The sequence below is a fragment of the Pelodiscus sinensis genome, chromosome 13 (assembly GCF_049634645.1).
Source record: "Pelodiscus sinensis isolate JC-2024 chromosome 13, ASM4963464v1, whole genome shotgun sequence".
Classification (NCBI taxonomy): Eukaryota; Metazoa; Chordata; order Testudines; family Trionychidae; genus Pelodiscus; species Pelodiscus sinensis.
In genome coordinates this window covers 41632351-41648575 of record NC_134723.1, presented here as the reverse complement: position 1 = coordinate 41648575, position 16225 = coordinate 41632351, and the positions used below count along the sequence as shown (strand labels likewise).

At 44.8% G+C, this 16225-nt stretch overlaps 2 protein-coding genes across 6 annotated transcripts in view; one reads left to right on the top strand and one right to left on the bottom strand.

Annotated features, from left to right (window-relative positions):
* The window catches only part of MAMLD1 (mastermind like domain containing 1), a 445827-nt gene extending 438623 nt beyond the window's left edge, over positions 1-7204 (bottom strand). Inside the window, exons 1-2 of one of the 3 annotated variants that reach the window (XM_075941086.1) lie at positions 7083-7204; positions 2236-2403 (exon numbers count right to left, since the gene is read on the bottom strand). The gene's annotated coding sequence lies outside the window, so the exon portion shown is untranslated. Of the gene's footprint in view, positions 1-2235; positions 2404-6650; positions 7040-7082 lie in introns of those variants that run through there. The other 2 variants (XM_075941085.1, XM_025178840.2) reach the window with 2 other exon arrangements.
* On the top strand, positions 7137-14861 carry LOC102443715 (protein EOLA1). 3 transcript variants are annotated; one of them, XM_075941089.1, is made up of 3 exons: positions 7137-7273; positions 9522-9816; positions 14288-14861. In XM_075941089.1, the coding sequence occupies exons 2-3, from the start codon at positions 9564-9566 to the stop codon at positions 14503-14505; spliced, it is 471 nt and encodes a 156-aa protein (XP_075797204.1). In that variant the 5' UTR covers positions 7137-7273; positions 9522-9563; the 3' UTR covers positions 14506-14861. The 3 variants fall into 3 exon arrangements, with proteins under 3 accessions (XP_075797204.1, XP_075797206.1, XP_075797205.1); XM_075941091.1 differs by having other exon boundaries at positions 7217-7273; positions 9541-9816; XM_075941090.1 differs by having other exon boundaries at positions 7224-7305.
* The last annotated feature ends 1364 nt before the right edge of the window (positions 14862-16225 follow it).

The window sequence follows — 16225 nt, the reverse complement described above, 5'->3', positions numbered from 1 at the left end:
TTTGCAAAGCCACGGAGGGGCTCGGGCGGGGGGGCAGCCCAGGCGTGCCTGGGATGTATACCCGGCGTACAAGACGACCCCCGATTTTCGGGGAATGTTTTTTAACATCAAAAGTCGTCTTGTACACCGGAATATACGGTATAAATATTAAATAATATGATCAATTTTTCAGATGTCATAATTACTTCTCATTCTAAACACAGGAAAATAACCATGCTCTCTCAGGTATCTATTGATACCAATGTGAGGTAACTATTGGTGTGGTCTAAATGCAAATGACAATCACTGTGTAAAATGTTTTCATGTTTTTTTAAATGTCTTGCTTTGATTGAGTAATAAGTGAAAATCCAATTTTGACCTCAGATACATGGACACATATTGCAGTGTATCTTGACCCAGTTCTGAAATCAAATGTATATTGTAACACACTGTTTAATATCTTGACATGATATTAACTTCAGCTATCCTAGCACACATTGCTAGATATTGAATAATGTAAAATCAGGCCTGAGCAGGCCTTACAAGAAACACAACAATACTTACCTCTATAATTAAGATAAGAATGCATCAGGCATTGTTTTCGCTCCAAGCAAAGTAGTAACACAGTCTCTATAATGAGGACTGTGTATGATTGTTTTTTATCTTCTCACATACCATTAGAGTAAGAAGACATTTGAAATTAAAGGGAAATACATTTACAGCTAATAAAATTAAATATACCACTTTACACAGTGTATAATCAACACACAGAATTCACTGTTGCAGTAGGTCATCAAGACAAATACCTACATGATTTACATAGGAATTAGTTAACATAATGATATTGACCAATACTAATAGCCATGCTGGCCAAAATAATTATATGGATTCTCAGACCTCAAGATCCTAGACATAATCTACCAGCAACAGGAAGAATTTCCTCACTTACATGCATATCGTGCAATTAAGGTCTAAGAAGATTTATGCAGGTGCTTAAATTCAAACACTGAATAGTCATATTGAAGCCATTGTGACTACTCCCAGTGCATAAAAGTAAAGTATAAATTTTGGCAGTCTCAGGATCTAGGTAGGCATTGAGGTTTTCGTTTGGTTTGTTTTCCTTCCCATGAATTATCCAGTATTAGTGAATCATTCAAAACAAAGGTTTCTGGACTAGATCAGCTAATACAATTCTACATAACATTTACTCACCTTATATGGCAATAACCATGTCGGTATTTAAAGTGTAATATTTAAGATGCACTTTTTACTTTCAATGAGAATTCAACCACTAATTCCCCATGATATCTTTAAAAAATTTCCCCTAAAATTGTGAAACAAAGCAATGTATGTATGCAAACACAAATGATATTGGATAACATCTTGCTATAGATTATACACATGTATATCCAAACAGTCTTTTAATAACAGAAAGAAGAATAACATAACATATATGTTACGTTCAATAACATAACAAAAAGAAGAATTTAGCCCATGGTTTAACAGAATTAAATAATCCTCACGTACGTGTCAGATACTGCAGTGAAAAAGTAGCAAAAACAACACAAAAAAGCAATATTTGCAACCGTATATAGATTCAACAGGTCTTTACAGTTATCATACAGATCCAATATGACAGAAATAACCTAAAACTAAAGCACATTTAAAATAACCCATCCCTAAATAATGACAACATTAAATGTATATCATTTATTATTTTCTTTTGTCCTTATAGCATTGTAAAAAATGAATGCTATGATCCTATATGGCAGTGTTTCTCAAAGTGGTCTGTGAAACCACTTTGAGAAACCTGGGCCACTCCGGTGTTTTTATTTACTGGCTCCTAGTCACTCTGGTTTGCTGTTTGCAGCCAAGGGGAGTGGCCCAGCTGATGCCGCTTCCTACAGCTCCCCTTGGCTGCAAACAGCGAACTGGAGCCATGAGGCTCCGTGGCCATGGAGCCAGTAAACAAACACACTGGGGCAGGCAGTTCGCAGGTTTCTCAAAATGGTTTCACAGACCACTTTGAGAAACACTACTATATGGAATTCTGTGAAAAACTTTAGATATATTGCAGTATGAGGTCTATAGAGAAGGCAGTTACCACAAAAACATTTTAACAATTTACATCCAAAAAACAAGAGGCCATGATTTATGCAGCCCAGATCACTGATTACAGCCAACACCATACATTTAATTTAAGAAGACTACATACACAAACAAACACAAAATGTCTTCAGAAATTGTCTCTTTTACCTTTTGCTGCTTGGAATCTTGATGATTTTCTGGGTGACAGTGTCTTCAGAGAACTGAAGGAGTAGACTAATTTTCTTCTGACTTCTGGAAAATCAGTTTTCCTTCTCCAGCTTTGAGTCCACATCATTTTTAAGTTATTCTGAAACTTTGAATGTCCCAAATTAGATCCTGAAATTTGGAGACACAAAGAAGTACCTTCAATATGATACATTATCACTGGAACAGGTCCTTCTCCTTAACTCATCTTTCTAGCTCCTCTTTCTGTATCTGATTTATCTCCTTTCCTCTCCTCTTGGCCTTTAGTTCCTTCTTTTCTGCTAATTCTGCTTGCAGACATTAATTCTTCCAACTAGCCTCTTTTTTCCCCATCCCTTTCCTCTACCTTTGTCCAGCCTTGCACAGGGAAACTGACTAGATTTATTTAGGCCAGATCTATGCTAAGAGGGAAATTCAAATTAAAATATGCAACTCCAGCTATGTTAATTACAACACCAGAGTCAACATATCTTAATTCAAGTTTCCCCACCATACCCACAGAAGAAGGCTGACAGGAGCAAATGAAGGAGCAGGAGTACCACCTGCTGCCCAGGCGCCCTCTGAGTTAGATTTAGCAGGTCTTTACTAGACCCACTAAATTGAACTCCAGAAGATAGATCATAGCAGCAGCAATCTTCCCCCTCATGAAGACATGGCCTCAGTTTCAATCTGCACCTAGCCTTCTTAACCCTAGATCTGGCTGCATGGAGAAACTGACTAATCCTTCATTAATTTCCCTTTGTATATGATGCAGGAAGGAACTGGACTAATTCTAAACTCTTTATATTTTTGCTCTCTCCCCAGTTTCAGCACTTGGCACTAGTTTAGGATGATCTTGCTAATTTTATTTTTGCTATCCAGTTCCCCAATGAAAACAAGCAGCGGGGCAACCACTCTGATGTATGTTTAAGGCATGTAACTTAAAATAATATATATCAATGTTCCCTGTAAGTTGTGTCCTTTGACAGCCACCAAGGGGTATGTCTAGACTACACGGCTCCGTCGACAGAGCCATATAAACTAGTTTACCCGGCATAGGCAAAGAAGTGGGGATTTAAATAATCCTCGCTTCATTAAAATAAACATGGCCGCCACGCTGTGCCGACGATCAGCTGATCCGGCACAGCGTGGCAGTCTGGACGCGGATCTGTCGGCTGGGGAAGCCATTGCCAACCGATCCTGTAAATCTCATTTCACGAGGCATAACGGATCGGTCTTTGCCTATGCCAGGTAAACTAGTTTACATGGTTCCGTCGATGGAGCCATGTAGTCTAGACATACCCAAGGAGAGATTCAAATGCTACTTAGAAGATTAGCAGAGAATCCTCACAGCCATACAGAGCCAGCAGCATGTGTTTCTATTGGTGGGGTATCTCTGCATATGCCTTGGTGCATATAAAAATTTATTCTGCAAATGGGTGAAAAAAATTAGAGCGAACATTTATATACAGGCAGTCCCTGGGATACGTACAAGATAGGGACTGTAGGTTTGTTCTTAAGTTGAATCTGTATGTAAGTCGGAACTGGCGTCCAGATTCAGCCACTGCTGAAACTGACCGCCAGTTCTGACTTACATACAGATTCAACTTAAGAACCCCAAGCTTCCCCAAGTCAGCTGCTGCTGAAACTGATCAGCAGCTGATTCCAGGAAGCCTGGGGCAGAGCAACTCTGCCTCGGGCTTCCTGTAGTCAGCGCTGGTCAGTTTCAGCAGCGGCTGACTTGGAGACACCTGAGGCAGAGCAGCTGGGGTGCTGCTGGGTTGCTCCAGTAGCACCGCTCCTGGGAGCTACTGGACCAACCCAGCAGCATCCCAGCTGCTCTGCCCCAGGCGTCCTGATTTAGCCACTGCTGAAACTGACCAGCAGTGGCTGAATCAGGACTTGGAGCAGAGCAGCTGGGGTGCTGCCCGGTTGGTCCAGTAGTGCCCAGAGGGCGCTGCAGAACCAATCGGCAGCGCCCCAGCTGCTCTGCTCCAGGGTCCAAAACAAAAGCCTGGTCTGCTGGGGGGGGGGCACACTAGCCGCGCCCCCCCCCCCAGCAGACCAGGGATACGGGAGCAGAGCCGCAGCAGCAGCGGGGTGCCGCGCCTCTGAGGCTTTGCTCTGGCAAAGCCTCAGAGGCGCGGGACCCCCGCGGCTGCGGCTTCAGTCGCGGTGCCTGTGGTCTGCTGGGGACCGTCCCCAGCAGATCACAGGCACCGCGACTGAAGCGGCAGCAGCGGCGGGTTCCCGCGCTTCTGAGGCTTTGCTCTGGCAAAGCCTCAGAAGCGCGGGAACCCGCCCGGTGCCCCTGGTCTGCTGGAGACGGTCTCCAGCAGACCAGGGGCACCGGAGCAGCTTACGAACGGAGCTTTCTCGCCCCGGAGCTCGCAGGTAGCAATCCGCTACCTCGACCTCCGGGGGGAGAAAGCCCCATTCGTAAGTGCGGATCCGACATAAGTCAGATCCGCGTAAGTCGGGGACTGCCTGTATATGGTCAACTATAATAGTAAAATATGTTTTCAATACCCCAGTTAAATGGAACAAATATATGGCATGCCATTTTTTGTTATTTAAAACTCCCCTCTCAACCTTTCTTCCTCCAGCCTTTGGCATCACTGCCTCCCAATCTATAGGACATCCCAAAGAGACCTCAAAGTCATAACTAGACTATAATGGAATTTGAAGAGATAACAGGAATCTCTCTAGACCTATCTCCAAAGGGGTTTTTTTCACCACTGGATATGCAAGAGGAAATAAAGTAAAAATTAACTTTCACATAAAAAAACCCCACTGTGCAACGTTATACAACAGGATCTGCCTTGCAGACTATAATTAGGTTGAGCCCAGTGCATGCTGAGGTATCATTTAGAAAAGGACTTGATGGACAATGATGAAAACAAAACCACTGTACTTTTCTAATTACAACTGTGTTGAGTTAACCTAATTATGTGTTAATTATCAGTTTACTTCCAAATACCCAAAGTAACACTATCACCTCAATGTAGTTGTGGGGCATGTGCTAGAAAAATACAGTGAAACAGAAGAATAAGATAAAATTCACTAAATTTAAAAAGGTGTTATTTTCTTACCCTCTCTTTTTCCTCCTCCTCTGGCTTCCTCTGCTTTTCCCATATCCCCCTTGATCTCACTCTTCTACCTTTGCACCTTCCACTTGATCTCTTTGACCCTCCTGAAAGCAGATCTTGCTTTCTGTTTACTTTGAATGCCCTCTTCCCAACCTCTCTCTCTCTCGCCTGAAAATCCGTGGAGTATTATCAAGGAGGGACAAAGAAGTGGCTTGCTTTGCTGGCAGAAGTCTGATTCGCTTTCATCAAGATTTACTGAACTTTTCAAATTATAACATTGTCTCTAGACTTTTGTTTCTTAAAACTGTCCACTTGGCTGCAAAAACCAAAGCAGTTCTGCAATGGTGAAAGTCTAGAGAAGTTAGTATAGACCATCTACCAGCACTTTAATTGAGGATGTCAGAAATCATTTAATAATCATGTAACCATGCCAATTCTTAGAAGTTACGTGTTTATTCAGGGGCAGGGCCAGTAGCCCATGTGCTCCCAGCTGCTGGCCTCACTCCCAGGGAGCCACTCCACATTGCTGCTTCTGTATCAGAGGCAGCGGTGAAGGGCAGTAGCAGCCTCTGTCTAACATGGACCCAGACTTGCCACGGACAAAGGTTGCTCTGTGGGATGCCAGAACAACCTCTGTCTGCAGTAAGTGATTAAGGCACCAATAACTACCAGAAGGCAATTTACGTTCGTGAGCCATGTCAGCACTAACAGTGGAGCTCCAGTGCTAGTAGCAATAGGAGCATTTTAAGGAACAGGGCTATGTCTACACTGCAGGCTTCTTGTGCAAGACAGCGTCCACACTGCCATGTGGTTTTGCGCAAGAGTGCCCATGGCAGTGTGGACGCTCTCTTGCACAAGAAAGCTCTGATGGCCATTTTAGCCATAGGGGTTTCTTGAGCAAGAAACCTGTTGCCCGTCCACACTGCCTTCTTGCGCATGAGCTTATTCCTCGTGAGAAGAATAACTCTTGAGCAAGAATCCCTGCTTTCCGACGCTTTACTGTAAACTTGCGCAAGAACACGCACGCAGTGTAGACGCTCTGCAACTTGCGCAAGAACAGCTGCTCTTGCGCAAAAAGCCCGCCGTGTAGACGTACCCTAGGACTACGTCTACACTGGCAGCTTCTTGCGCAAAAACTCTTTTGCAGAACAGTTCTTGTGCAAAAACTCTTCCACAAGAGAGTATCTACACTGGCATGTGCTTTTGTGCAAGAGCATCCATGGCAGTGTGGTCACTCTCTTGCACAAGAAAGCTCTGATGGCCATTTTAACGATAGGGGCTTCTTGCACAAGAAATTCACGCAACACTGGCCTCTTTTGGAAGCGCTCTTACGCCAGAGGGCTTATTCCTGGTGGGGGGAGGAATAACTCTTCCGGAAGGAGCCCTGTTGTCCGACGCTGTACCGTCCATTCACTTCTGGCAGCGCGCGCGTGCAGTGCAGACAGCCGGCGAGAGTTTGCAGCAGGGCCGTTCTTCCGCAAGAAGCTGCCAGTGTAGACACACGGGAAGGCCGCGGGTGCCCAAACTGGCTCCAGAGCAGGTCACACCAGGGTGAGGCAGAAGCGGGGGAGTCTCAGGGGCCTGGCCAGCGCCCCACGAACACCCTCACTCCTCAGCGGCCACGTTTGCGAGGCCCGGGGGGGGGGGCATCTCCGAGAGCGAGCTGCTCCCCCAGGCCTGCTCGTGGGCGTCCCGCGCCACCCAGCGCGGTATGGGGGGGGGGCAGAGCCCGCCTGCTCCTACCTAACCCCCGCAGGACCAGTGAGGGCGCCCCGCGGGGCCTCCCTGCCGCTCGCCCAGGGGCGGACAGAGCCTGGCTGCGCAGGGCGGGCTCCACTCGGCGACCGCCCGCAACGCGCCTCAGGGCGGGGCCAGGCCCGGCGTGAGGGGGCGGGCGCGCGCGCGCGGGGGAGGCGGGAGCGACGAGCCGCTCGGTGAGAGCCCCGAGGGGCAGCGTGACGGGCGGGTGCGTCCCCCCCTCCCAGCGTGACGGGGTCTGGGCCCTGCAGGGGGCTGGGGGCGCCAAGGCCGGGGCTGGGGGCCCTGCAGGGGGCTGGGGGCGCCAAGGCCGGGGGGCGGGGGCCCTGCAGGGGGCTGGGGGCGCCAAGGCCGGGGGGCGGGGGCCCTGCAGGGGGCTGGGGGCGCCAAGGCCGGGGGCGGGGGCCCTGCAGGGGGCTGGGGGCGCCAAGGCCGGGGGGCGGGGGCCCTGCAGGGGGCTGGGGGCGCCAAGGCCGGGGGGCGGGGGCCCTGCAGGGGGCTGGGGGCGCCAAGGCCGGGGGCGGGGGCCCTGCAGGGGGCTGGGGGCGCCAAGGCCAGGGGGTGGGGGCCCTGCAGGGGGCTGGGGGCGCCAAGGCCGGGGGGGCCCTGAGTGGATGGGGAAACCCAAAGGTGAGAGGGGGTGTCTGGGGGTAACCCCGCTAGCAAAGGGGAGAGGGGCCCGGGGCCCGCACCGTGAGGTTGCGCTCAGAGTCCCCACGGGAGCGGTGCAAGGGGCTCTGCTGACTGCAACACATTTGAACGTTTCACTCCATTCCAAGAGAGTTTTACTGGGCAGCGCCAGGGTAAACCCCACGGATAAAATGAGTTTGCTGTGCTGGCCAAAACACCCCGTCACGTTAACTGTGCGGGATTGTTAAACATCACACACGCACCCACGGTTCACTGCTTGCCAGTAGCTTCCCTAGTTGTTTCTAGTTCTAATTGTGTTGGCCTTCCTGCTCTGTAGCACCGTGCCCCTAGCATCTGGATTTGTAAACAAACAAGGGTAAATCCCAACAACATACTGTTCCCACCGTGTTAGACAAACATGCTTAGAGTCCGCAGATTTCCAGCTTGCCTGTCACTAGCCAGGTCAAACCATATATGGGTTGTGACAATTTTCTTCTACTATTTGATCTGAGGAAGTGGGTCTTGCCCAGGAAAGCTCATGGTCTAATAAACCATCTTGTTAGTCTTTAAAGTGCTACATAGTCCTGTTTTTTCCTTTCTCAAATGTCTTTGTTAGCTTTCACAATCGCACCTCATCTAATTTGCATTTCTTGCCCTTGTCTACAAGGCACAGGAGAATTTAGCTCCAGCCTTTCTGCTCTCCTGGGTTCCGACACCTCCCTCACTTTTCCAAACCTGCAAAACTAATGGTTCCTTTTGTGGCTCCCGCTCTTGTTTCCATGTCTTCTATGTTTTGTGTCTTTCTTCTGAAACACTCTATGAGTGGGCTGGAAACTAATGTGAAAAGTTTATATTCCGTTTGTAAATATTTGTAGGTAGTTTCTCATACCAATTATGATGACAAAATAACATCTGATTTAGTAAGGGGAAATCTTTAGACTAGTGTTTCAGCCAGTGTACAAATACCCTTAGGGGTACTCAAGAAGTCTGGGGGGGAGGGGTACATCAACACAACTGAAATTTGGAGAAAACTGAATTTTTGTTTTAAGTTTTACATCTCTTTATTATTTTTATACTTTTTACATGCAAAAATTTAATCGCCTGCCTGGCTATGATTAAGTTGTTTAAACAAATGTGCTGCAACGGTAGAAAAAAAATGTGGGTGTCTGAAAACTGTAGGTACTGAGGGTTACTTATAATTTTATTTTATTTTTTTTTGAAAAAGGGGTACTTTAGAAAAAGAAAGGTTGAGAAACACTGCTCTAGACTAGGACTTAGTTCTGAGTTTGGTTCCATCAATGGCTGCTATTTCCGTAAAATGGGGATAATATTTCCTATCTCTCACCCTCTTTTTGTCTATTTAAATTGTAAGATTGTCCACCAGGGACAGGCTTTTATTCTTTTTTTATTCACTACCCTGTTAAAATGGGCCCTGATCTTCTTTTGGGCTGCTAGGCATTACCATACAAATAATAATAGACACCAATGTAACAGATGATAATCTGATTTTTGGAGTTTCAAGACAGATTAAATGTTTGAAAACTCACATAAGAATGGTCATACTGGGTCAAACCAAAGATGCACCTAGCCCAGTGTCATATCTTCTGACAGGGACCATTGCTTTCTAGAAAATCTAAAGGGTGATTTGAAAAATCAGAATATTTTGCAAAAATTCCAAACACTCGTTTGCAGATGCATCAGTTTTGTGTGGCTACTGCTGGGTGTATTTTCAGATCCTGGACAGCAGGATGTTTTGATAAGCTAATTATTTTTCCCTTCTCATAAACTAAACAGGTTATGAGAGAAATATAAGGTAAAGAGTGACACTGAAGAAAGATGAGATTTGGCTGTCTTTCCTTTCGGCAACCCTATGCTGGATTGGTGTTGAACAAAATCAAAACAGTAGAGACTCGTTGGCGTCCTTTGTTGGCAGACTACAACAACTGCACTATTGCTATTCACATAGCTTTTAAGGACTGGGAAGATGAAACCTGGAAAGAAATCCTTCTGAATAGACTTGCCATGACACCTACACAAGTTCAAGAGTTATTGGAAAAAGGGGAAAAATTTGGTAGAGGAGTTATTGCTGGTAAGCAATGCTGATCTTTTTTTATTGCAAGCAGTTTTAAATTTGTAAACAGTTTAAGCACTAATTTTGTAACCTGTCTCTAGACAACTTTTTTACATATAACTTTGTAAAATTTTTGTGAGAGACTGTGAACTTCATAAAAACATTTAAAATAAAATACTGAATAAGTACAAAGGGTTGTATTTTGCTGTCCTTTTCACCTGTGCAATTCATTGATCTCAGTGATATTGAGGAGGTGGAAATGGGATCATATTTGGGCCAAAAATTGTAGAGTAGTATATAGAATTTTAAAGTGTAGCTGAACTTAGAAAAGTGATTCTGTAAGGTGTCAATCCTGCCAAGATGTAAGTACAAGTTTAATTTTAGGTTCTATGAGTAGAGGCACTGAAGTCACCAAGACTACTTGCTGTGTGCAGGATTGGTGTTTAAATTTTCAAATGGCAGCACCCTCTTCATCTCTCTCTTTCATGAGCACACAAAATTGCACCTATGCCTGTTACTGGGGGCATGTCTGTGCTAATGTATACTAACTAAACATACTAATCTTTGTGTGAGCATATTCAATATCCTAATATACATGCAAATACTAGAATTTTAAATCCACAAATGCCATTCAGGCCAGAGTTTTTTGGATGCAAACTTTTGTGTGCACTAAGTTTTTGGAATAGTTAACGCAAATGGTAATTGTTTGAATCCATATTGTGTGTCTGCAGTTTTAATGCTGACAAGTGGAAAATTTACTTCTCACCCTTGAATATTTATTAATCTAATTTGTGTCATTTACAAGTAAAAAGGTAATTCTTCAAATTGCTATCAGTGAAAACTTTGTCTAATATATATTTGAGAGAGTTTGTCTGTCTATCTGTTCAAGAACTCCTAAAAGGTAAGCTAGCATCACCAAATTTGGTATACAGCTTCCTCTTATCATAACAAAGCAATGTAAGGGTTCAGTTGTGCCAGGAAAATGGGATGTGCCTGGAATGGAATTATTATCATAAAACCAAACATAAATGAGACAGGTGAAAGGGGCTGGCTGGGGGAGGTCCACCCCCAGGAGCCCTTTGAAGCTCCCCCACCCTCCATGTGATACAGGAACACGGCTGCCTATTCTCCTCCATCATAGAGTGAGGGGAAAGCACACAGTTTGCTGCATTCTTCACTCTGGCTGAGGAGTGCAGGAGGCAGACACACCTGAACCTGCCCAGCCTGGCTGTGCCTACTGGAGCTGCAGTGACATGGAGAGGCACTTCTCATCTGGCCTCCATCTGAGGGCTGGGGTAATCCACTCTCCCTTGGGCAGCCTGCATACTAAACCCCTCATCTCCAGCCCCCTCTCCCCCCAATGATTTGAACGAAGAAAAACAAAAATTAAGGACCCAAGCGAAGCTGGGTACATCATGTAGTATTAAAAATATACAATTGAGTTATTTGGCTCTTTTCATTATCAGCAGTAATAATAATTTTGGAACTAAGAGTTATCTGACATGTCTTACAATGCCAGAAACAGCATGGAATGCAACTTAACCTTTCGTACCTGTGTTGACTTCAAGTGCCAGCAGAAGTAAACATTTTGATCTAGTGCCTGCAGAGACTTTACTTATTCTCTCAAGTACTCCATTTATTTTAATCAGTCTAGTTTGAGGTTATTTACATGCTTAAAAGTTTGCAGGATTGTACCTTAGATTTCAGTGTGTTGCATAGGGGAGTCCTCTATGGTCAGCCGTTATATGGTCAGGACTCACATGTGCACCTTGTATTAAAGATTTCACTCTTACGCTGATTGTAATTAGGCTTAGACATAGGAATTTAAAATCCCATTTAATTAGTTAACCGGTTAAACATTAAGTTTAAACAGGGCTGGGCTGGAGCAGCTCCTGTGCTGCAGGCAGGGATTGCTCCAGCTCCACCTCCGCCTCCGCATGGCTGTGGGCTCTCAGCCTCTACCTCCCAGGCTGCCGACTCCCACCCCCCATGGGTTTGGAGCTGGCAGCCCTCCGCCCACAGCAGGCTGGGGGCAGAAGGCTGCTCCTGGGTGCTTATTAGAGTATGATTTAAGAATATTTACTTTGTATATTTTGACATGTGAAATTGATCATTTGTGTTTTAATGGATATAAAGCTTTCATTTTTTGAATCTCAATGTTTACTGTCTAAAGTCTGTTGGCTGATCCCTACTTTATAGTTTCCAGCAACTACAAACAATTAAATCTATAACCTTCCAAAAAGAATGCTTAAAACTAAACATATTATTTGAATGTATTTGAATTACTTGAATTTGAAATTATTAAAAAACAAAATAGGAGTTCTAGCCAGCTTACTTATGAACACTGTTTTAACACTTGTTCTGAAGCAGTGGCCAGCTGGTATGATTGGTCAGCAATGATGTCCAGGTGTGGCCCTGAAGGCTCTAAATTGAGGCCTTGAGGGTGACATTTTTAAAAATGAACTTTGCATTTGATTACAGTCTGAAAGTGTTTTCCTTGAACTGCGTCCTCTTGACTTTTAAATTAAAATATTTGAATCCGGTCTTAGGTATAGGGAGACTGTAGGGGACACGGCTTCCTGAAGCACCTTTATGAGCACATCTGCTCAGATTCTGCTGGATCACAGGAGAGGAAAAAGTCGCTTTGATTTCTCTGTTACATGCTTGAGATGTGGACCTGTAGCTAAAGAAGAATAGGACTCAGTTTGCTTTTCCTGAGCCCAGGAAAATAGTTAAAGTATTCAATATGGCCTGCTGAGCTTTTTTTATACACTGCTGCTATTCAGACTGCAAAAATTAGTAGTTTTGTGCCCAGCTTATAAGAGTTTGAGAAGGTCTAAAATGGGGCAGATACTAAATTTGTTACTAAAAACGCTGATTCTACATATTTTATCTTGCATATTGAGCTCCTGAAACCTGTTGCTGATATCATTTTACGGTGCTTATGTAGTTAAATGAAATCATGGCTTGTTTTTCATGTCATATTAATACATTATTTGGATGTCTGCCCTGCCTCTCTCAATTGAAAGAGTTGTACAAATGGTTGGATACTCCATCAAATATTGTTTTTTATCGTTTGGGAAATGGGTCACAAATGAGGGATTTTTCAGGGCCAAAGGAGGTCATCTCTGGTGCCCCTGCTGCTGCCCCCTGCCCCTCCCCCCCCATCTACCGGCTCCTGGACCCTGCAGCCCAGCTGAGCCACACAACAGCTCCCAGACCCTGCAGCCCAGCTTACCTACACACTGACTCTCCAACCCTCCCCACCACAGCCCAGCTGAGCCGCATGTTCCCACCCCACTCCCAGTGTGCCCGTACTCTCTGATCCTTGGAACATGTTGCCAGACCAGAAAATTTTGGTTTATAGTAGGGATGTTGAATTGTGTTTTGTCAGCTAATTGAGTAATTGATGGAATTTCCATTGACTACTCGATTAGTCGATAAGGGGGGAAACTGCTGAGCCACAGTGGGATTAACTTCCAACCCTGCCTTTTAAATATATTAAGAGCCAGGACAGCTGATTCCCAGTTCACGCCCAGTCTCTCCACCTATGCCTCTTCCTCTCCTGTCTCCTGCAAAGATGGTGCTGGGGGGAACCAGCTTTTAACCGGCACCCCCCCCCCCCCCCCCCCCCCCCGCTGCCTCTTTCTGATAGAGACAGTAAAGGGTGGGGAGGGGAAGTGACTCATCAAGTCACTACTCAACTACCTGATAAGCATATATCCCTAGTTTATAGAGGTGCAACGTGTATGTCTTCACTTTAAATTGTGTTAAAGTAGATGTACTGTATGTGTAGTTGTGAAGTTTGTATCCATTATTTGTTGTTTTTAAGACTCATCTGTATCAATTCTTTTGTCACATCAACTCTTGTGTTTTCATTTGAATACTTTTCCTGAGAGAAAGTTCATTGCATGCACCAAAATATTGGTATAGTACTGAAAATTGTCAGGTAGTATGTAGATTTGTAACCTCTACATAAGTCACATGCGAAACTATGAAATGAAATGAACATTTATTTGGTCTTTATTTCATAAAGGCTTTTAACCACTGAAAAATATGAAAATTATTGCTAATACCCCTTTTACTTTCTTTGTCAATATTTTAATAAAACAGGCAAATTCTGCTGCTATAAATTGACATAGATCTATATTTAAGAAGAGCTGTTCCGAGGCTGGATGTGGTGTCTAAGTTTTCAATAATATTTCAGTAGCTGCAGAAGAACTTATTTTTAACAGAATTACAACATCACATTGAATTTTTAATCTTTCAGCTGCATGCTTCAGCTCATTTTTCTTCTTCAGTCACATACGCTGCTTTCTGGGGAGACTGACACTTGTTGTTTAAGGTGTGTTTATTGGATGTAGAGACCTTCCTATAATATAAATGTTGTTTTACATGTGAACTGAAGGGAGGTTGAGAATTTATTTTGGAAAACTTCTATTGGGAAGGGGACCTAACCTACCAAGTAACTTCTGTATTTATAACACAGGGCTAGTTGACATTGGAGAGACATCACGGTATCCAGAAAACTTATCTCCAGAGAAGATTTTGGAGCTGGAAAATCAAGCTGTACTAACTAGCCTGGAACAGAAATACTTGACTGTTATTTCAAATCCAAGATGGTTACTGGAACCAATTCCTGCTAGAGGGGGCAAAGATATATGGAAAGTGGATATCCCAAAGGAACTGATCCCTTTGGAATATTAAGCTATATTTGTGCCTTCCTGAGTTTAAAGCTATAGTATCAGATGTCATTACTTTAGCTTTGTAGATGTAGGCGATTTTTAATTTTTCCCAAGCTGTAATCTGGAATGTATTCCTGGTGAATTTTTTTTTTTATATATATATAGAAATAGATAGTTGAGGCAAAAACTGATTTGGGTTTTTTCTTTTTTTTTCATGACCCCAGAATAAAAAGTTGAAATAATGAAAAAATGTATGGAATTAACTTTCTACCAACTAATGAAGAGATGTCATTGTAATGACCGTTATTGATATTTATATTTATTATACATCTTGTATGTGCTTATGTGGACAATTGTTAATAAATATTTTAATGTATTGAGATATAGATATATGTATTTTAAATGCTGAAACCTAAAAAGAGGTGTTTCTGCTTAAGGATGTTACATTTACATTAATCAACTAATCGAATAGTTGATGTAATTTGCATTGACTAGTCAATTAATCAATAAGGGCGCCTCTGCCTTTGAAATGTAGCAAGAGCCCTGCAAGCTCTTGCTACATTTCAAAAGCAAAGCAGGCACTGGAAGCACGGGGCCAGCAGGTGCTTGAGTCCCCTGCTCGTCCCATGCTCCCCATGATGCTTCTGCTTTTGAAATGTAGCAAAAGTCCCGCTCTTGCTACATTTCAAAGGTGGAAGCGCCACCAGTTCTCTGCTGCCCCCCTGCCCATGGAAATGGTGCTGGGAGGAGAACCAGCTTTTAAGCTGGCTCCCCCAGCACCGGATCCTGCTCCGCCCCTCCCCCTCCCCCCCGGCTGCCTTTCTCTGATAGAGGCAGCGGGGCTGGGGGGAGGCGACTAGTCATCTATCCAATAAGCATATGCTTATGGGATAGTCAACTGGTCACTTACATACCTAGTTGCTATATCAGGCTGTGGGAGGATAATGGAATGAGTGTTCAGTTACATTTGTTGTAAATAGAAACTGAGGCCCTGGCCCGAGAAAGATTTATGCATGTGAATAGTACCATTGACGCTCTCTCTCTCTTTTAATTTCAGTGGCACTATTCAAGTTCTTTTAAGGATGTGTTAAAGTCTTAGTAGGATGGACTAAAAATGAGGACTACATTTTAAATTAGCATCAGTGTTTCGAAGCAGGATACAACTCTTACTCTCAGGCATAGGCCTTATTTTGAAATAAAATATATGAATATCTGCTTAGGTATTAGTAGGTGTTTCATTTTCCCCTACATATGTAGGTACAGGCAGTCCCCGGGTTACGTACAAGATAGGGACTGTAGGTTTCTCTCCGCGTCTCCCTGGTCTGCTGGGAGGGGGCAGCTAGTGCGGGGTGTCTCCCCCACTGTCGCCGCCGGAGGCCCTGCCCGGCGGGGCCGCGCTAGCTTTGGGGCGCCTCCCCTGCCCCTTGCTGCCCCCCGCCACTCTATGTGAGGCTCCTGCATGGCGATAGACCCGCGACACGGCTGGCGGAGGCCGGCAGCTGCTGGAGGAGAACGGGTCCCTGCCGGCCGGGGAGGCGGGCTCCGCGGCGGCAGCTCCCCCACCGGCCGCGGAGATCCAGCCCTTGCCGCTGACAGACACCGGCTCCTGCAGCCCCCTGCTGCTGGACTACGATGGCTCGGTGCTGCCTTTCCTCTGGGAACTGGGCGGCGGGTACCAGCGGGCTCTGGTGCTGCTCTCTTGGATCCCGGTCCTTTTCATCGGCTTCAGACAGTACTCGGAC

Bases quoted from the DNA above. Each gene is read 5' to 3' on its own strand.
- LOC102443715 (XM_075941089.1), top strand. From the start codon at position 9,564: ATGAGATTTGGCTGTCTTTCCTTTCGGCAACCCTATGCTGGATTGGTG. The intron at 9,817-14,287 runs GTAAGCAATGCT...TTTATAACACAG, and splicing joins TGGTAGAGGAGTTATTGCTG to GGCTAGTTGACATTGGAGAG.